This window comes from Sminthopsis crassicaudata, chromosome 4 (genome assembly GCF_048593235.1).
Source record: "Sminthopsis crassicaudata isolate SCR6 chromosome 4, ASM4859323v1, whole genome shotgun sequence".
Classification (NCBI taxonomy): domain Eukaryota; kingdom Metazoa; phylum Chordata; class Mammalia; order Dasyuromorphia; family Dasyuridae; genus Sminthopsis; species Sminthopsis crassicaudata.
This window is the reverse complement of record NC_133620.1, coordinates 211,849,510-211,872,135: the sequence shown is the minus strand read 5'-3', so window position 1 is coordinate 211,872,135 and position 22,626 is coordinate 211,849,510. Positions and strand designations below refer to the sequence as shown.

The window sequence follows — 22,626 nt, the reverse complement described above, 5'->3', positions numbered from 1 at the left end:
TAAATGTGAGAGATGAAAATCCAATCCGTATTTCTCCTGTTTGGGTCAAAAAAAGACTACCAAAATTGACTATTCAGAGCTCACCCATAGAAAGCAGAATTATTTATTAGAATCTCGAGAAGCGGACCCCATCCTTGTCTGTGAGCCAAATTCATAGCAGGAGAGAGCCACTCCCTTGAAAATGTTCACCGCTTTTATACATTTCAGACAAAGAACCTCCAAAATCCCACCCTCTATATGTTGTGATTGGTCATAAGTCTGTATTCCCCCATTTTATCAGTGGAATGTAGTAGACAAGGTGATCTACAGACTCTTCAGCCAGATATATGTTTTTAATCCCTTCTTTGGATACCTTATCTAACAGTCTCTGATCAATATGTGCTTAATCTGTAAATTCTTCACCTTTCCACATAATCCCCCCTGTTATTCACAAATATATATATATATTTCCTCATGAAGAACTTACATTGTGGTCAAATTCAATTACTGTCTCTACACATTGCTTGTTAATCTCATCTAGATCATCCCCTGCTACTGCCTCCCATCTTTCTTTCTGTAAAATCATCATTTTAATGGCATCCTCTGTCTGTAAGATTCTTGACAATGATCTTTGAACTATTCTTGTTACCAATGTAATTATTCAGGGTAAACATAGTGGCAACAGAATAATACCACTGATTGCAATATCTGTACCATAAGAGCTGTTTCCACCAGTCACCATCAAACCAAAACCATCAGCTATTTGTGAAGGGAGATTTCCAAACTTGTACAGGCCCATGAACTATCCTGCAAATGTCCTTAGTAATTTGTTTTACTGCTTGTCCCTTGTCATCAATTTGCATACAGCAGGTGGACAGATTTTGTTTCTCTCCTACCCCTCCTTCCTCTGCTAACAGATAATATAAAACTAATCTATGTTATAAAACAGCTTCCCTTGTCTGGGTAGCCGATTGACTAATAGATCAAGGGCCTGAGCAGTTTAGTTAGTTATTACCTCAAGGACTGCCTGTAGCCTAATCAACCGATTTAACACATATGTCGGTGTTTGGTACCCCCAACTCATATTGCCAGTCTGTATTCTTTTATAATTCTCTCTGGAGGCCAGGAATCTCCCCACCCATTGGCATCATTTGTCTGGGTTCTTTAACCCATTGTGGGTTAGGGAGTGGTCCGCACTTTGTGTTTCCCTTTCCAAATCTTCATATAACCATATCCCCAATTGCCTGCCAACGCTTGATGAAAGAAAAATTTAGGTCTAATTATACTTATGTAACAAACCCCAGTCCCATTTTTGGGTAAATGGGTATAAGCTGTTTGACCACAGATCCACTAATGGCCCTTCAGGGCAGGATTATTTTCATACTAAGATATGAAGGGTACACTTGAAGGTGGAAAATACCTCACATCCCAAGGACCTAAGGGCCCTCCTCCCATATTAGAATTACATCTCCAAAGATGACTTTCAACTACCCATTGGCAAGTGCAACCATTTTTCCCAGTTAGATCCTGACAGCTCCAGAAATTATTAAACATTTTCCAGATAGTGCTTTCTCTATTCTCCCACTTCCATTCCATTGAAGTTCAAGTTGAACCTATTCAAGGTTATACATGTCCATATCTGGGGTCCCTCTCGATCAGGGACAGTCAGGTGGCATTTTCCTCGCACACCCCTCACTACTATTAGAACGTTGGATACAGGGAACTACTGATCCATCATAACAAATTATACTGGTTTGATCCCATCTGTCCACATATCTACTGCAATCTATGATAGCTCCCTTCTTCGGCCTGCGAGTAAATGTCCATATACATTCACTTTCTCCCATCCATGGCCCTGTGCCAGTCTTGATGTAGGCAATAGCTCCCTAAAACTATACTGGTCAGGGTCCAGTGATGCTTTTCTTCTGCTGACTAGAAACATTATGTATTACTGACCTGTTACTCAAGATCCAGGCCGGAGACAGGGGAACAGGAACCCAGGGCTACTGTGTAAGTTGATCAGGTCCACCACATATCCAACAGCCAGTCAATTTAAAGCTAGTGGCTATTGTTTGGATCAGGGTTTGAAAGGTATTTTCATACCCCACTGCTCTCGAGGTACCAGTACAAAGGGTGTACCCACATAAAATCATACATGCATATAAAAGACACAGTCTCCAACCCTTTGAGTTTGGTTCACACCCCATTCTTCCTAATAGTATATAATATCCCTAATTCCTAACAATACAGTTCAGCAAAATATAATATCTAGTACAAACAAGAAAAGTCCCAAGAGAGTTCCCCAAATGAGACAAGTCAAAAAGATTTTACATGAACAATTCATTAGTCTTTGCTAAGTTTCCTGTAATTTCAGCCACACTTTCAATGTTCCTGTATCAGTCTCTACTGCCCACTTCTTTGGCACATCCACAGGACCTTTGACTCAAGTGTGATGTGTCCAACCTTTTTCTTTAGTGTGTATCACCATATCTGAAGTCAACAGGATCTGGAATGGTCGTTTCCAGTTCAGGGTCAGCTCATGGTTCTAGCATAAGTTGGAATTTATGCATTGTTGAATCCTAAGGGAGGAGTCTGAGCAATAAGTCCTCTTAATTGTGAAGTTTTCAGATGTTACAGTAAAGACATGACATATTTTCTTAAAAACAAATCCTTGGTCTCAAACATTGTATCCAAGGAGGAATTATGAATCCCTTTTAGATAAGGGTGACCATACAATAATCCCATATCCCTTCAGGTTTTTGTTCTAATTCTTAATAAGGCAAGGGGAAGGCACTTGGTCCAGAGCAATTGTGTTTCTAATGCCAATTTAGTCAGTTGCTGTTTAATTTCCTTATCCATCCACTTTACCTGATGAAGGTGGATGCCATGGGATGTGTAAGTCCCATGATATTTCTAGAGCTTGGGCCACAAATAAGAGGATCTTAGCTGTGAAATGGGTGCCTTGGTCCAAATCTACCTGCTCCACGAGCCCTAACTCCGGAATGATATGCTCAAGGAGTACTTTTACAACTGCTGAGGCAGTTGCCCAGGCAAGGGGAATGGCCTCCACCCATGAGGTCAGATGGTCCACTACAACCAACAGGTATTTGAGACACGCCACTGATGGCAGTTCGGTAAAGTCCACCTGTATGCTTTGGAAAAGCCTGATACCAGGGTCCTTCCTCTTTTTTAACTAGCCATTGGACCGCCCTATTCATCCTATGACAAACAGGACATCCGCTGACCAGTTACCTGCTATTAAGTACAAGCCAGTGCCACAAACTTAGTCAGCACCATGTCACACAGGCCTCAGACACCTACCTCAATGACTTCCCTGATGTAAATGTTGGAGTACATGTGCCATACCTGCTGTGGTCAGTACCTCTTTGCCATCAGGGAGGAGCCGGTGCCCTCTTTATCCTCCTGAGCACCAAGGCTTTGGATTTCCTGCTTCTCTTCTGGGGTAAGGGAAGGTGGAGGCATTTGAGGCAGAAATGCAGAAGTAGCACTATCATCTCCTCCCAATTTACAGATTCCTCTTCTCCAGCCCATTTCACCTCCTCATCTGCAAAGCAGTTTCCCCTTGTCTCAAATGAATCTCCTCTTTGGTGCCCTTGCACATGAATCACTGCAATATTCTTAGGTAACATAAGATTAGTCAAAATTTCAGTGACCAATGCCCCGTGTGCCAATCCCTTACCTTTACTGTTTCCATTCTTTCCCTCAAGTAATTTACAGGATCTAATCTCTTTTTCCTTTCACTTTTACAATGACCTAAATATTTTACCTCATGTTTCACAAATTGCAATTTGTCTTAAGAAATTCTCAGTCCCTGTGCCCCTAAATAATTTAACAAACTGATAGTGACTTGGACAAGCTCACTCTTGTAAGACTTTTAACAATAAGAAATTTATCCCAGAATGTTCACACAATTCTTACATACCCAAGTAGATGTTCCATAAATTGAATATTATATGAATCATTTTGCTTTTAAAATACCCAATACACAGAAAAATCCCAAACTACATATTGTCCATAACAAAAACATTTTCAAAAGGACGTAGGCAAAAACTATTATCCTTAGAGTCCCTTTAAAATAATTGGCATTAATACAGTTTAATAATAATACAATTTAATAATAATAATTATTAAAATAATCCTATTTTCACATAAAAGAATCTGAAAAGTTCTTAAAAACATCATTTAAACTTTTTGAAATATCTTACATATGTTTATATTGTGTGCTGTTAAGCAAAGCCAGGTGGTAAGATGGTTAGAAAGTCCTGAGTAAGATCTTGAGTCTATGACTTCTGTTCAACTTGCCCTCCAACTGATCAAGGTTAACCCTATAATTTTTGAAAGGTCTAGGCATCTCCAAATTTGGCTAGAGTTCATTCATAAAAGGTCACTGGAATGTCAAGCAATTAAGGAATTCAGAAGCTTTTCCCAATTATTTGGTTGTTTTGTCCTGATCTCTTGTGAAGGAAAGTTCTAACATACAATGTAGTCATTGTAGAGCCCATTGTATACAATTTCTATATATTATATACATATATACATTCATCTCTATAATATTAACTGGCCATTTAATTATTTATAAAAGGACAAGTCATGATGGGCTTCCTAGTATCTATTCTCTCGCCTTTTGTCAACCCTAGAACAGCTTCACCTAGACCATGTCCATAGCATCCTAACCAATCTTCTTGTCTCTGTTCTTAAATTCCTCTTCATCCATCTTTCATACTACTGTCAAATTGATTTTCCTTGTGCACAATTCTAATATGTTTAAAACCTTCTAGTGACTGAATAATATTTAAATAGCTTTCACTAGCATTCAAGACCTTTTACAATCTAATTATTCTTCTATCTTTTCCGTATTATTGTGTTAATAATCCCCTATAATTTCTCCATATTTCAGCCAAATGAGACTATTTGCAATGTTCCATACAACTTCTCTAAAAGTTCCCTCTCCATCATACTTTTGTATTTCTTTTTGTTCCTGGCATTCCCGCCGCCCTCACAGCTACCTGACCTTTAAAGTCCAACTCAAATATCATCTCCTCACTAAACATGTCTCCTGTTCCTCTATTTCCCCCTTCCCCTTCAGATTTTACATAGCATTTCGATTTTTTTTTATCCTGTGTCATTTTGCACTATGGTTATAAGTGTAAGTTGGAGCCTTTCACATAAATATAAGTTGGATCCTTTCACCAAATCTGTGAATCCTATAAAGCCAAAGCCTGCATTGTGTCCAAATTTTGTATGTGTATCCTACAACCTAACACAGTGTACTTAATGAGTATGAAACAATATATTGAAATTGAATTCTTCCTTGTACTTCATTTGTAGTGATAAATGATGAATAGATAGATAGATAGATGAAACATTTATTGTTTTCTCTATTATGCCAGACACTATGCTATGTGTGTTGGGGATACAAAAACAAGGTCTCTACTCTTTTTTAATACATAATATTTTCTTTTCCCCCTATTACATGTTAAAACAATTTTTTTAACATTTGTTTTTTTTTTTTAAGTTTTGAATTTTGAATTCTATTCCTTCCTTTCTGAAATAGTAAGCAATTCGATATTGGTTATATATGTGCAATCATGTAAAACATTTCCATTTTATTCATTTGGTACAAGAAGACTCAAAAAATGAAAGAAAATTTAAAAAAATAGCATCTTCAGTTCGTATTCAGGAAATATTAAATTTTCCTCTGGAGATGGATAATATGCATCATCATTAGTACTTTGGGATTATCTTGGATCAACATATAGCTAAGTCATTCACAGTTGTTCATCATATGATATTGTTTTTATTGTGTACAATATTTTCCTGGTTCTGCTTTGTATCAGTTCATGTAAGATTTTCCAGATTTTTGTGAACCCTGAATCCTGAAATCATCCTGCTTGTGATTTCTTATAGCACAATAATATTCCATCACAGCCATATACCATAGCTTGCTTAGCCATTCTCCAATTGATAGGCATGAAAAGCTTATGTACTACTAGAAGTAGAATAAAATAGCAGGTATTTGGAGCACTCTGGAGGAGAATGGAGAAGTGTGGGGAGTAAGCATCAACAAAGGGCCTTCTAGTATATGCCAGGCTCAGAAAGGGATTCAGCAATATTTGAGTGGACTTCATAGTATGGTAGACTAGTCTCCCAGAAGAGCAAGGTAGCCAGTATGGGAACAGAGTACCACAGAGGTTGAGCAGAAAATGGATTTACTGCTATCAGGCATACCCTTGTATTGTTCGGGGCACTACTTAGGGATACAAAGAAAGATAAGCCCCAGTCTTTTCCTTCAAAGAAATCAGCTAATAGGTGACTTCAATAGTTCAGACAGAGGTGCTGAGGATCTGAACCAGAATATGGCTTAGTGAGTGGCCAGAAAAGAATATAGATGAGAAATAAACATTTTTGAATTTTGGAGATAGAATTTATTATTTAGCAAGAGACTGCTTACAAAGGGCAGGAGGCAGTAAAGGAGAAAGAAGAATTTTAGATGATACCCCATTGTAAAACCTTGATAAGTGAAAGTATAGTAGCACTAATAATAATAGAAAAAGAACACTTTAAAAGGGTGAAGAAATATGAGAGAAGGTAAGAGAGAAGATGTTGAGTTCTCTTTTAGTCATGTAGGACCCAGAATATATATTTAATAAATATAAAATTAATGGCAAATCCATATATTAACCTTTTATTTATTGTCTGTTTTGCTTTCAACTATGATTCATTTAGGCAGTAAATCAAATATAATCCAAAGAAACAGCATTTTATAGTTATCAGAACACATGATCTGAAGTTCAGAAAACTTGGGTTTTAATATTGTATCACATATTTATTATTAAATGTCTCTCTAGGCTTTAGTATCCCCATCTGTGAATTAAGAAGATTGGTTTTGATGACATTTAAGAACTATTTAATCTATGATGATGAGTATTTTTAAGCATTTAGATCATTTTCTGCTGTTCAGAATCTAAATCCTCTGGAAAACTGCACCAAATAAAGCCATAAAACATCAGTCTATGTGAAAGTGAGCACAGGAAAATCTTAATGTGAAGAGTGGGAAGTTGGGATAGTGATCTAGTCACAATGGAATGAGTAGGTGACAAGTAATTATTTTTACCTCTGTGATCTTCATTTTGGATTTCATAGACTTCACCATGCCTCTAGCAAACTCATCAATAGGAACTCTCATCATCTTGAAAGATTCAGTTTTGGTACTCTCACTTCATCAGTATCCTCTGTCCCTCTCACTGGAGGATGGAGCCACATGATATCAATTTTCCAGAGTGGGGAAACAAGAGAGACATCTCCTAATTTTCTACTCATTTTGGATTTTTGATTTCTCAATGATATAATTATTCCCTTTCTCCAACTTGGGTACATGCACCCCATTCAGTTTTCTTTTGTGTGTCTTCCCCCATTAGATTGTCATCTCCTTAGGGGAAAATGCTGTCTTTTTCATATTTGTATCCTTAGTACTTAGCCTGACATTTTGTAGGTCCTGAATAAATTATTAGGCCAGCTTGGTGGCACAGTGGGCCTGAGTTCACACCATCCTTAGGCAGTTACAAGCTGTGTGAATCTGAGCAATATAAAATAAAATGAGAAACTAGTCTTTGTCAAAAGAATCTAAATAGTGTCATAGACAGTCAAGATTGAAACAAGTGATCAACAACAATAAATGATTATTGATTCATTTACTTTACCATTTATAATTCCTCATTTACAAAACGCTTTCTTCACAATTACCCTCTTAAGTAGATAATGCAATCTTACTGATAAGAAAAATTAGAGCTAAGTCAAAAAACTAGTGCTTTGTTAGTGTCTATTACCTATACCCCTTATGCCCTTCCAAGTGACCCCTAAACTTCATTCAGTTCTCATTGATGGTGCAGAAACTAGAGCCCCTTGGGGAAATACTTTGCCATTTTCTTAGATTTAGAGATGGGTGGTGTAAAGAGGGGAGAGCTATATAAATCTCTTATTCTTCCTATCCGTACAGCTGACCAGTCATAGGAGGTATAGAATAGAAGGGTGAGCCTCATTCCCAGATGTGGTTTGAATGGGATTTGGGGAGTTGTCAAAGTGACTAATAGTGCCATTCAAGGAGGCCAGTGGCCTCTGAAGGGTTGTCAAAGAAAAGGGATTAGATTTATTTTCTTTGGTTCCAGAGGGCAGAACTAGAATTAAGAACAATGGATTGCATTTGCCAACTTTCCAACAATTAGGACTATACTTAATTGGAATGTGTTACCTTGAGAGGTATTGCTTTCCAAGCAGAGACTATAAGACTATTTGTCAGTTAGAGATATACATAGAAGTGACTCTTTTAGATAAGTACTGGATTAGATTGTTTCTGGGACCTCCTTCAACCCTAAGAAAGGTACAATGAGAAATTTAGAGCTGGAAAGAACTTCAGAGGCAATCTAATCCAATTTCTTATTTTACAAATGAGGAAACTTGAGTTCCAAAGAACATTAGGACTTGTCCAAAAACACATAGAGAGTAAGCACAGGAAATAGGATTTGAACCTTGTAACATTGCCTATATTCCTTTAGTTCCTGTGTCTTGGGGTTAGTTTACTGAACTCAATTTCTTATTTATAAATATTCATACACATGCACACAAATACACACACACATCTAAAGCCTTAGGAGGGGGCTCCTCATAGTCATTGTAGGGATGACTCCCCTATTCTGCCACTTAAGTTACATTCAAATGTATTTATAAATATTTACTTATTGTTCAACCTTTGTTCATTTATTTCAGTCATATACCATTCTTCATGATCCCATTTGGGGTTTTCTTTGCAAAGGTACTAGAGTGGTTTATCATTTCCTTCTAATTCATTTTATAGTTAATTTGCTCATGATCACACAACTAGTATTACATGAGGTTCAAAAAGTTTACTTCATTCTTTCTTTTTTAGGGTTTTATTTGTTTATTTTTATTAAAGCTATTTATTTATACAACATATGCATGGGTAATTTTTCAACATTGACCCTTGCAAAACCTTGTGTTTGAAATTTTCCCCTCTTTTCCCCCACTCCCTCCCCTAGATGATAGGCAATCCAATTAAGTAAAATTTCTTAAAATATATGTTAAATCAGGGGCAGCTAGATGGTGCAGTGGATAGAGCACCAACCCTGAAGTCAGAAGGACCTGGGTTCAAATTTGACCTCAGACACTTAACACTTCCTAGCTGTGTGACCCTGGGGAAGTCACTTAACCCCAATTGCCTCAGGGGAAAAATATATATATAATGTTAAATCCATACAGTTACCTTGTTACACAAGAAAAATTGGATCAAGAAGGAAAAAAATTGAGAAAAAACAAAATGCAAGCAAACAACAGAGAGAAAATGCTCACTCAGTTAGTCTTCTCTCTTGTGTAGATGGCTCTCTTCATCACAAGATTATTGGAATTGATTTGAGTCATCTCATTGTTGGAAAGAGCCACATCCATCAGAATTGATACTTCATAGGGAAAATTACCCTGGCATTTCTTGTTTCTCTTGTAATGGGAAAAGAGACCCTAGGAATTCATAGTTCCTTTAAAATCTCAGCTCAAATCCTATTAATTCTCCTTATTTTTCCATATGTTTATATAGTGTAGTATAGTATAGCTCATCCTGAACTCAATTTACTTTTTATGTATTTTGTATATACTTATCAGTATGCATTATCTCCCATTCTCATTTATGATGATAATCGTGACCATGATGTCTTTGACTGAGATTGCATACTGGAATGTCTGGTAAATTTATAAATAGCATATAAATATAAGCTGCTATTAAACAGAATTAAACAGTAATGTAAGAACAAGCATTTATGAAGCACCTACTATAAGCCAGACACTATCTGCTAAATGATTTATAAATGTTATCTCATTTACTGAAGAAAATTCAATGCATGAATGAGTGAAGTACCATTAAGGCTTGCTAGAAACCATACTCTCCTTTCTAAGAGTTGATGATAATAATTCATATCAGTATAAGTGAGGACAAAAATGTTTAGCACTTTCTTCTAGGTTTAAATTAATCAATCTATTAACCAACAAGTATCTGCTAATTTTTAAGTGTTGAATATTCTGCTAGAACTGTGGTTAATAAATAAATCAGGTAAAGCTTTTTAAAGACTTTAGGGCTTTGACCTTTTGTTTTTGAGAAAGCTATAGTGCAGTAAATAGAGAATAATTTGGTTTGGGTGAAGACTATGAAGTTGACACAATAGCAGGAGTTCCACCTCAAGCACATGGCATTAGATTTATAAGGAGCTGTAGATAGAAAGTGCAAAGAATTGAATTAGAAGTTGATACTAAGACAATCTTCTCATGATTTAGAGCATTTCTGAAGGTGAACAGATATTCTTCCAAGGAAGTAAGTTCCCCTAAGTGAAGGTTTTCAAGGAGGCTGGTTGAACTGTTCCCAGGTATGATATAGAGGAAATACTTTGTTCTGAACAGGATTGATTTGTAGTGTTTTTGTTTTCTGGGTTGAAGTGTACACCAATAACTGCTTTTAAAAAATAAAAAATGTGTTTGACACAGAGGGTAAAGGAGGAGTGCTTGGAAGCCAACTGTACCATATAATCAATAATAATACAAACATATAGTTAAAGGACTCCAAATATGAACAGGAGTTGGTTTGTGAGTGATGACATGAACAAGAGAGTGCTTCACTTGATATATGACAGAAAACAAGGAGGGCCTCCAAGACTTTGGCTGGACCCTCCAATGCATTTGTGAGAAAATGCAGATAAAAGTCCCACAGGAGGTGTACACATAGATGGAGTATGATTTTGAAGTTCAAATTGGTGAGATCACAGATGCACTAATGTTCATGGATTGGGATAGATGGAATCTTAGTTCCCTTTGACTCTTGTAATATAGTGATTAAGAATACAGGGTGATATGTACGGGAATTAGGCATCACACTGCGAAGTGCAAACAGTTCATACAAGAGGAAATTCAATAAAAACAGGAGTGATTATGGAAATTAGTGAGAAGAACACAGCATATTCTGTTCCTGGAAAATAGAAGAACATATTCCAATATAGATAATACTTTAAAAAACAAAGATCAGAGATTGCCTATAATGGGACCGAGACCAAGGGAGCAGACCAGACTATAATGAAAGCTGCTTGTGGTAATAAATCTTGATGCTGAGTTAATAGTAGTAGAATCTTCATTATAAAATGAATACAACTATGGACTGATTGGAGGTGCCCCAAGCAGTCCAGTATGGTTCATAAGATGGAACTTTTGTTAATGTAGTTGAAAGGAATCCAATGAGTTTCAAATAGGATGGACCTGTTTTAGCTCTGTTTTTTTTTTTTTTTAAAGGTTCATAAAAGGACCTCCTCAAAGATTACATCTGCCTAGTGGTGGGAGATAGAAGGCAAAATTCCCTGGGGCATTCATTGTTACTTACTTTGACTTCAGGGAAATTTTAATCCCTTTATTTTCAGAAGTACAAATAACTTGTACTCCCAAGAGGTGAGAGAGAAAATCATGCTCTCTTCTTTGTCCTCTCAGACATGTTTCAAAAATGAAGTGCCTCCCTGGTTGATTCTAGTATATGGATGTGGCAGCAAGGCCATAACTTTTGTGTGTAAAAGCAAAGTTCACGGACAGTTAAATGAAAGTCAGAAAGTAGGCCCTGGAAAATCACCATAAGGAAACATTCCATCTGTACCTTGCATCAAGTACAGCCACATTGTCTTTGTGTGGTACATGGGCCAGATTACTTGGGGCCTGCTGCCAAATCTGATTGCTTTAAGCACAGCAGAGGCAGGTAAATAAAACTGCTGAGGTGAATAAAAAGCTATAGAGGCTGGGAGTTTCAGAGGGAGTGCAAAGAGAGGAGAGAGCAAAAGGGGAGATAAATGGGAAAGAAGTAGATCATGTCCCCCCAGCTGAAAAGTGAGTTTCAAAGACTGAATATTCAATGTGTCCAAAGAAAAGAGCTTTGGAGTTTGCAAAGCAGATGAAGGAAGAGATCACAGACCAAAGGCAATTTATACAGTTTGGGACCTGAGAGGAAAGCAAAGAAGAGGGCATTTGAGCTGTATCAGAACCAAGGAGATGTCATCCTGGAACTGGAAGTTGAAATGAGACTTGGGAGAGTAAGAAAAAATGTACCAATTTATGTAAGAGAGCCCTTCAAGGACTACCCAGAGGTACTTAGGAAATAAACTAAACTAGAGAAAAACTTTAATGCTCTAAAAGGTAGATGCCATGTAGATAAGAATTAAGGTCTTCCTTTAGAATAAGAGATTGTAAGGGTCAAGTCACTTAATGTGAGGATTCTTACTTTTCTTATCTGTAAAATGAGGGGGTTGGGCAAGAGGGCTTTTTTGAGGTCAATTCTACTTTTAATTCTATGAACTTAGCATGTTTTGAAAATGATTTTCTGGTGCAGGAAATGGTGATGGTATTCCAAGAAATTTTTAGCTCTTGATTTCAATTGGTATGTCTTTGAACCCAAATGAGGGTAAGGCTCAAACCTTTTCTGAGATCATTGAAGTAGATATTTGAAGAAAGTGCTGAAAAGGAAGAGCAAAAACAGAGAAGTCTTCAGACAGGAGTGCAGAAGAAGAAACCTAAGATCAAATCAGAGGATTTAGACTTGTATTAATTGCTATTAATTATCTGAGTGATCTTGAGCAACTCATTTCACCTTTATGAAATTTATTTTCCTTATGTGTGAAATGGAATGGACTAGCTGATGATTTATAAAACTTAAGGTAAACCTAAGGAAGTGATTTTACCTTTAGGATTCCAAGATACAAAAAAATTGCAGTCTAGAAAAATTAAAATGAAATGTGAGAGCTGTGATCCTGTAAAACATTAAGGAAAATGTTAAGACTTATTAATGTTAATGCTTTCACTGCTCTGATATCAGAAAATTAAGCCATTAAGGCTCAAACAAATTCGAGCTGGCATATAGAAGGTGCTTAGTAAATGCTTTTCCCTTTCTATTTCTATTTAATTCTCTAAATAATAGCTTATATTTATATTGTATTTGAAAGTTCACCAGACACTCTACTATGCAATCTATAGGTTCTGGGCAAAGATATCATTACCTTTGTCAGTACCATCAGTAGCAGCATCATTATGAATAAGAATAGAGAGACAGTGGATACAGATAAGTAAATACAACATTTATATCAAGTAAATTGGGTTTAGGAAGTGCACTAATAAATTAACAATTGGTTGATGAGAAAAAACTAGTAGAATTTGAGCTGAAACTTTAAGTGAACTATGAATTAGGAGGGGATTTTTTGCTACAACATGAGAAATAATAAATTCCAGGATTTTTAATTCCTATTTTTGTAGCTAAGGATACTGTCTCAGAAAGGATATAAGAAAATTTTTCATCCTCATGTCATACTGTTGTTGTGGTGGTGGTGGTGGTGGTGGTGGTGGTGGTGGTGGTGGTGGTGGTGGTTGGGTTTTTGTTGTTGTTGTTGTTGTTGTTTCCAACCTAAGCCTGTACTGAATCTAAGGCTCTTGGCTACAAGTTTAGTACTCTCTCTATTATAATAAACTAAGTAAATTGCTTTGAATTCTCTATATTATTTGTAGGAGGAACTTCAATTGGCAGATTCAATCCATCTCCCTCTTGCTTTTCCTGGCTTCTAGATTCAACCCAAATCCCACCTTATATAAGGAGTCTTTCCCAGTCTTTCCAAATGTTAACACCGTCCTCTCTGACCTTCCTCTCTGAAATTACCTTACATATATGTGTACTTATCTTGTATGTATTCCCTCTAATTAGTGAGTTACTGCCCAGTTGGCATCAGTACCCAAGCTATTAATGTTCACTTCTCTTGTTATTTACCCTCCTGAAGATCTGAACTTTTATACTTGCCCCTCCCAGCTCCTCTTCTTTCCTTCCCCATCTTCTCTGTTCCTTTCACATTAAAATGGAGGATCCTTTGGGCTAGGGCTATCATTCCTTTTTGCTTGTGTTTTTATTTCTAGTGTTTTGTACAGTGCCTGACACATAGTAAGTGCTTGTTCAAAAAAAAAAAAAAAAAAAAAAAAAAGCCTTTTCTCCCTTCTTCCTTCCCTCCCTTTCTTCCTTCTTTTCTTTCTCTATCCTTTCTCCCTCTCCTTCCTCCTCTTCCTCTTCCTCCTATCGCTCCACCTTCTCTCCTTCCCTTCATCCTTTTCCCTCCCTCCCTTTCTCCGTTCCTTTCCTTCCTATTCCTTCCTCCTTCCTTCCTTCCTTCCTTCCTTCCTTCTATTCCTTCCTTCCATTCCTTCCTTTTTTCCTTCAATTCCTTCCTTCCTTCCATTCCTTCCTTCCATTCCTTCCTTCCTTCCTTCCTTCCTTCCTTCCTTTCTTCCTTCCTTCCTTCCTTCCTTCCTTCCTTCCTACCTTCCTTTCTTCCTTCCTTCCTTCCTTCCTTCCTTCCTTCCTTCCTTCCTTCCTTCCTTCCTTCCTTCCTTCCTTCCTTCCTTCCTTCCTTCCTTCCTTCCTTCCTTTCCTCCATTCCTTTCTTCTTTCCTTCCTTCCCTTCAACCTGGTTGCTATATAAGTTAAAAAAAACTTGATTATTAAATTATTGAATAGAAAGGAGAGGGAAGAGTCTAGGATGATTCTGCTAATGAGGGAAGGAGGGAGAACAGCATATCTATTTAGGATAAACTTCTGCTATGATCTTATTCAGAAAACTATTTATATTATTCTAAGTTCCATTCTAAGAATGAAAAAAAAACACAGCATGCTTCAGTCTGTATTTAATCAATATCAGTTCTTTCTATGGAGGCAGGATAGTATACTTCAATATTAGTCCTTTGAGATAGTCTTGGATCATTGTATTGCTGAGAATAGCTAAATCATTCACATTTCTTCATTAAACAATATTGCTGTTACTATATACAATGTTCTCCTGGTTCTGTTCATTTCACTATGCATCAGTTCATGTAAGCCTTTCAGGTTTTTCAGAAATCATCTTGCTCATCATTTTTAATAGTATAATTCCCTTACAATTAATTACCACAGCTTATCTAGCCATTTCCCAATTATGTGGATTCCTCTCATTTTTAATACTTACCCATTACAAAAAGAACTGTTTTAAATATTTTTGTACAGGTAGGTCCTTTTCCTTTTTTTTTTTTTTTTTTTTTTTGTTAATGTCTTTGAGATATAGACCTAGCAGTGCAGTGGTATTGCTGTATCAAAAAATATGTACAGTTTGGTTGCCCTATGGGCGTAGTTCCAAATTGCTTTCCAGAATGGCTTACAACTCTACCTATAGTGTATTAGTGTTCCAGTTTTCTCACATCCCCTACAATATCCAACATTTTTCTTTTATGTCATATTAGCCACTCTGATAGGTGTGAGGTGGTACCTCAGAGTTATTTAAATTTGCATTTCTCTGATCAGTAATGATTTAGAATATGTTTTCATGACTATAGTTAACTTTGATTTTTTTTTTTTTTTTGGTCTGAAAGTGGCCTGTTCACATCCTTTGACCATTTATAAATTGGCAAATGACTAGTTTTTTTTTAATACATCTGATTCAGTTCTCTATATATTTGAGAAATGAGGAGTCCTACTATACCAAGCTTAAGTAACAGGCACTGCTTATTCAAAAGAATAGAAACTGGAGGATGGGCATATATAAGAAACAAATAGCAAGCCTATTAGAATGGGTGAAAGGAAATAACCTAAAATAATTAGAAAGGTAGACATGCTGTTTTGTTGTTGTTTAATAATGTCCAACCTTTACAACTTCACAGATTATATCTGTCTATCCTTCATTATCTCTCAAAGTCTATCCAAGTTCATGTTTACTGTTTCCACAACACAATCCATCTTGTTCTCTTCTATTCCCTTTTCCTTTTGCCTTCAGTATTTCCCAACATCAGAATCTTTTCCATTGAGTCCTCTCTTCTCATTTAGCCAAACTATTTAAGTTTCCATATTTGATCTTCCAGTGAATTTTGCTGTTTGGTTGTTTTCAGTCTTGCTAGAGTCTTTGTGACCTCGTTTTGGGGTTTTCTGGACAATGGTATAGTAGTGGTTTGCCACTTCTTTCTCTAGATATATTTTTTTTACAGATGAAGAACTGAAACAAACTTGACATGTCAAGGTTTATATCTAGTATCTGACACTAGGTTTGAACTCAGGATTTAATGTCAGGCTTAACACTGTATCCACAGGGCCACCTACTTACCCAGTAAATAGTTTAAATGAATTTCTCTAAGTATTGAATGATTTGATCTCTTTGATGTCCAAGAGATTCTCTTCTCCAACTCCACAATTTGAAAATGTTGATTCTGCAGATACTCAACTTTCCTTATAGTCCAATTTTCATACATGGTGACTAGAAAAACAATAGTTTTGATTATTCAGAACCTTATCAGCCAGGTGATATCTGCTTTTTAGTGTACTGTCCAGATAGCTTTCCTAACAAGGAGCATCTGATTTTTTTTGAGCCCAATGATATAAAATATAATACCATTTCCATTTCTTCCGCCTCCATTTACTAGGAAGTGATGGAAGCATTTGCTAAAATCTTAGGGTTTTTTTAATTTTAAACTTCAAGCCAATACACTATCATCTCTCACTCTCATCAAGAGATTTCTCAATTCTTTTTTACTTTCTGTTATCAGTTTATCTGCATATCTGAGATCATTGATATTTTTCCTGGCAGCCTTAATTCCTACTTTTCATTCCTCTATTTTCTTTTTTTAATAGAAAAACAATTCCATTGCTACTTTTAGCAGAAGAGTACTTCAGTTTATTTCTTTTATCATTATTATTACTATTATAGCTTTTTATTGACAAAACTTTTTTATTGCAAAAACTTCTGTTCCAACTTTTCCCCCCCTTCCCTTCACTCCCTCCCCTAGATGGCAGGTAGTCCCATACATGTTAAAACAATCATGTCAGGCAAATTCTATGAGAATTATTTTCTTCATTTTAAAGCTGAGTAATTTGAGATTCAGTTTTGGTAATTGAACCATGATTACACAGTTAGTATATATGAGTCAGGATTTGAACCCAGTATTCTCTGCCTCCAAGTATACTAACCTCCTTATTTGTTACTGTGATGGCTAGTGTTTTTCCTACATCTATTCCTTTTGATGAATGACAGTAAATTTGTAAGACTTATACAAAATTTTAGGAATAGTTTAAACTATTGAATCCCAGGTCAGTGATTTCAAATAACTCAAGACTAGGCCTTGTCTTTCCAGCTGTAATTCTTTATTAGTCTGTTATTGTATTATTGTATGACAATATATTATAGTACTATACAATAATACTATATTACATTATTTATTGAAACCTATAGATCTCTTCACAGAATAATACATCAAAATTCATGAAAAGAAATATATAAGATTATAAAAGTAATCAATTATGAAATATAATTATTAATTTTAAAGAAAAAGTACACAGACTCCAAGTTAAAAAGGATCAATGGCTGCCTCTCCCCTAAACTGTACCAAACTAGTGAGGATGCCTGGAAAGAATGATAGATTTGAAGTCAGAGGACCTTCAAATCCTGGCTCTCCCACTTGCCACCTCTGAGACTTTGGACAAGTTATTTAAACTCTCTGTAAAATGAGAAGGTGGGACTAGGTGAACTCCAAGGTGCCTTCCAACTCTAGGTATATGATATCCACTGTCATCCATCACTACCATCCTCAAATCCCCGTAGTTTCTATACTTGGAAGATAAAATTCTCAAAGAGATCGCTGAAATATTGAATTTGGGCTTGAAATGAAACTAGGAGAGATAAGTTAGATTTTGACTTTGAACTGAGGTGGGGAAAACTAATGGGGAAAAAAAAAAACATACTCTTGCTAAAAATAAGGCTAGGGCTAATTTATGTTAGTAGTTATATCCGACGTTCTTAACTTTTTTGTGTCTCACAGGCCTCTTGCACTGGTAAAACCTATGAATCTCTCCTGAAAATAATATCTTGTTGTCTACATTCATGAAAGAAAGAAATGCTAGATTTTAGAGGTTAATGAAAATGAAGATTTTTTTTTCATCATCCAAGTTCATGGACCCCCTGAAATCTAGGCATGGACTCCTTGGAGTGGTAGACTCAAGATTAATAACCCTTATTCTGTATGTTTTGATGACGCTTAAAAAGTCATTTGTATTTTCTTTTCTTCTTTCTTTTCTTTTCTTTTCTTTTTTTTTTTTGTTTGTTTGTTTGTTAGTTTGTTTGTTTTTGCTGACATGATTGGGGTTAAGTGACTTGCCCAGGGTTACACAGCTAGGAAGTGTTAAGTATCTGAGACCAGATTTGAACTCAGGTCCTCCTGACTTCAGGGCTGATGCTCTATCCACTGCACCAACTAGCAGTCCAAAGCAGTTATTTTTTAATCAAATACATTTTTAGGGATACATAATCATAATTCATTGATCTGAATTTTTTCTTTTATTTCCTTTCTTTGTCTCTTTTACAGAAAAAATTATGACATCGACATCCAAAGGAATTTTTCGCCCATTTTTAATCACCTGTATTATCCTGGGTTGTTTCATGGCATGCTTGCTCATTTACATCAAGCCCACCAACAGCTGGATCCTTGGCCCCATAGAGACAACCAGCTCTGTCCTGAAAATGAAAAATTTCTTTTCCAGCAAAACTGATGATTTGAATGAAACTATCATATTGATTTGGGTATGGCCTTTCGGGCAGACATTTGACCTTTCATCCTGTCAAGCAATGTTTAACATCCATGGGTGCCGTCTTACCACTGATCGAGCCCTTTACAACAAATCCCATGCTGTTTTGATTCACCACCGAGACATCAGTTGGGATCTCACTAATTTACCCCAGCAAGCTCGGCCACCTTTCCAGAAATGGATTTGGATGAACTTGGAATCCCCCACCCACACACCCCAGAAAAGTGGTATTGAACATCTCTTCAACCTAACTCTGACCTATCGCCGAGACTCAGATATACAAGTGCCTTATGGCTTCATGACAGTAAGCACAAACTCCATTGTGTTTGAAGTGCCAAGCAAGAAGAAGCTAGTGTGCTGGGTTGTCAGTAACTGGAATCCTGAGCATGCAAGAGTCAAGTATTACAGTGAGCTGAGTAAAAGCATTGAAATTCATACTTATGGACAAGCATTTGGAGAATATGTGAATGATAAAAGTTTGATTCCTACCATATCTACTTGTAAATTTTACCTTTCCTTTGAAAACTCAATCCACAAAGATTACATTACTGAAAAACTCTACAATGCATTTCTGGCTGGTACAGTACCTGTTGTGCTTGGTCCATCTAGGGAAAACTATGAGAATTTTATCCCAGGGGATTCCTTCATTCATGTGGAAGATTACAGTTCTGCCAGTGAGCTAGCCAAATATCTTAAGGAGCTAGACAGAAATGATAAATTATACCTCAGTTACTTTAACTGGAGGAAGAGCTTCACAGTGAATCTGCCACGGTTCTGGGAAACACATGCATGCTCTGCTTGTGACCATGTGAAGAGACACCAAGAGTACAAGTCTGTTGGCAATCTAGAGAAATGGTTTTGGAATTAACATTTGCCATCTCTTGCACACAAACTACAAGATTCTGATGGAATCTATTTCAAGCTGTGATAATAAAAAGAGAGACATCAGTCTGTGTTCTGTACCACAGCTGACTCAACCATCCTCTCTTGGGTACCTTATTTATATTTTGTCAGAGTTTTAAGAGATCAACATCAGCAGTCTTCAGCACTCGATTTTAAATTATACTGTATATACCTAATTATCTGCACTGAAGCATAATTTATTGTTTACTATCATTTTTAATCAATGTTGGGGTTTTTTTTTTCCACATTTGGGTTAGGTTGTCAGAAATGTAAATTTGTTATTTGATTGTTGTGGTTCTACTTTGATCAGCTGCTTGATCTAGTTGGAAAATGAAGGCCTAGATTATAGTATCATGGAGAATTTCCACTTAATTCTTTCCTCTGTAGCTTAATTTTTCCACGATGTAACAAGGAAGGAGTATGTCACAATTGAATTAAAATTATTATTTTTTTTTATTCCCAAGTTTAACAAAGGGCATAGTTGTCTCTCTCTTCATCTTAATTTACATACTATATTTGTGAAGGCAGAGTCATTAATGCATTAAAAAGGGAAAAAGAACAAACTCTAAAAGAATACTAGTGTGTTTTCCAGAAAGCTAACTGACCTACCATTTATTTCATTATGATAACTTTTCAACTATATATTTTTACTCTCATTATTTTCAGATAAAATTTTGGAATACTGTGAAAAACTTATTCATTCACATTCTTGTGGTCCAAGAAATAGCATTTTTATTAACTTTTTGTTTCCACCTTGATAAAACAATTACAATAAAAAAGGTAATTTTTCCCCCCAGCAGAAAAAAGGCATATAGAAGACATGCCAATAATAATAATAATTATGTTATCTTAATGTAAAAAATTTACATACAAACCAACATATTTTTGCTGTAATAGCATATGTTAATAATATCTGAATAAAATTAAAGATATGAATGAATATAGTTAATTTATTTGAATGGGCATCATCTTCATTATGAATAAGCCTAAATATCTGAGCAAAATTCTTCCATGCTTCATTCAAGTATTCTTTCTGTATGTGATATTTGTGGCCATAGTTCCTAAGTGCTTTACAGAACTATAGAGATGCCTGAGAAACAGAAGTCAAATGTGATCATTTTACATGGTACATTATCTTCAAGGTTATAAGCAAGTGAGAGAGGATGAACTCTAGAGAAGGGACCAAAGGAATGTGTTACTGAAAAGCTCTTCAATGCTTTAATTCCATCAGAGCTTCTGGAGATTCTGACTTCTCCATCACTAAAGGTCTTCAGGTTACAGCTGGATGACTTCTGGTCAGGAATATGAAATGGAGTCTACTCAGATACAGATATGGCTAGATGACTTGAGATGCTTTCCAGCCCTTGGGTTACAATTCACATACTTGTATGTACTGTTGGGTGAATTTTAAATTAAGTTTTCATCTTAAATAAGAAAACAGAATATTTCTCCATTCTCTATAACTAACAAAACTGAGATTAAAGGTGGTTATGATTCTATTTTTCTTTTTTAAAGAATTCTTCACTGTCTTTTTATCTTTTATAACTACTTCATATTGGATAACAGTGACTATCTAGACATCTAATTGAAGAAAACTTCACATTAATTTATTTCAGTATTTTAAAATATGTGAACTTGGATATATTTTTAAAGGTATTATTTGTCATGCCAGAAAAAATGAAAATGCAAAAACAAAGGATTGCTAAGGCATGTTTCAAAAAGGCCTAACTCCTGAGACTAAACTTGACTTCTTGAAAACTTAAAAACTGAATATAATATCCTTAAATCCAATCTATTCTGATTGGTGGTGTACTTATAAATATAAAGAGGGCATCTCTGGATATCAAGAGAACAAGAATTTAGTTAACCTCTGCTCCTAAGTGTCTGATTCGGGGGCAAGTTACTGTCTATGGATGTGTCTATAGTGATGAAATAATCAGAACTAAAATGGGCTCATCTCTCCAAAAGAATCACATAGCCACAACCAGAAGCATTAGTTTTCCAGTTCTAAAATATTAAAGAAAATACACCAATATTTCTGCTCTATCTTGAAATCATTGATTTTTATAAATGGAAAGGACCTTAGAGATCATTTTTTAAGTTAAAAGATATCTTTAGATTATTTTAAGATAATGATAAAAATCATCTCTTATTTTAAAGAAGAGAGTACTGAGTCTCAGGGAAGTTGTGACTTGCTCACAATCATATAGATCAAAAATGGCAAAAGTAAAGCTAGAACCAAGATTTCCTGAATCCTTGTCCACTGCTCTTTCTGGTAAATCATGCTGTCTTGATTGTGCAGCTGTGCCTCAGTTTCAACATATAAATAAAAGATTTTAATAAGGCACTAGTCAAATGAAATTCAATATGTAAACACACTGACTTTTCCGAAGAAAAATATTAAATATAAAATGTATTTGTTGTCTTTCTGAATAAGATATTTCAAGAATTTTGTTGTTGTTCTTTAAATGTGCTGCCAATACATACTAAGGGAAATACAAATACAAAGGAGAGCATTCATCCTCAAATAACTTTGAATAATGTTTATTGAAATTTGAAATTCCTTTAATGTTATACCTTATGAAATTCCTATTAATATTATATTTTGTAAAAGGTATATTGATTCTTTGACATTGATTGTTGCTAATTTTTAAATGCAATTCTAAAAGCTATACATGCTTTTATGAATATAAAGATTATTCAGACTACAGAATTTTAGTGTTCTTGTTCCAAAATATTATGAAAGTTGCAGCTCTGATCTTCTAATGTTTCTTTAAATTATATTTATTCTAAGGTCACAAAAAATGATAGGATACCTTCAATTTTCTAAAACTAGAAGCATATAATATAAAAAGAAGCTGTAATAGACATAAATTTGATAGACTTAAGTCTAAACTGTTAAAAAACAAAATTGGAAGGGAAGACCCATGTAAATCTAAAACACTTATCTCTACTATAAAAGTACCAGTGCTAAAACAGAATATTGGATAATGTCATCTATTGCTGAGCCTTAGAAAGCCCAATGGCACAAAGAGCCAGCTCAAGTGGTGGGGCATATAGGAGTTACT

At 35.6% G+C, this 22,626-nt stretch overlaps 1 protein-coding gene across 8 annotated transcripts in view; it reads left to right on the top strand.

The window, feature by feature from the left end:
• The window catches only part of FUT9 (fucosyltransferase 9), a 245,579-nt gene extending 225,085 nt beyond the window's left edge, over positions 1-20,494 (top strand). For 4 of the 8 annotated variants that reach the window (XM_074310271.1, XM_074310266.1, XM_074310268.1 and 1 more), the window contains one exon: positions 18,436-20,494. In XM_074310271.1, the coding sequence (XP_074166372.1) occupies positions 18,444-19,523 (1,080 nt within the window). In that variant the 5' untranslated portion in view covers positions 18,436-18,443 and the 3' untranslated portion in view covers positions 19,524-20,494. Of the gene's footprint in view, positions 1-10,278; positions 10,425-11,789; positions 12,174-18,435 lie in introns of those variants that run through there. The other 4 variants (XM_074310272.1, XM_074310264.1, XM_074310267.1 and 1 more) reach the window with 4 other exon arrangements.
• Positions 20,495-22,626: the final 2,132 nt, after the last annotated feature.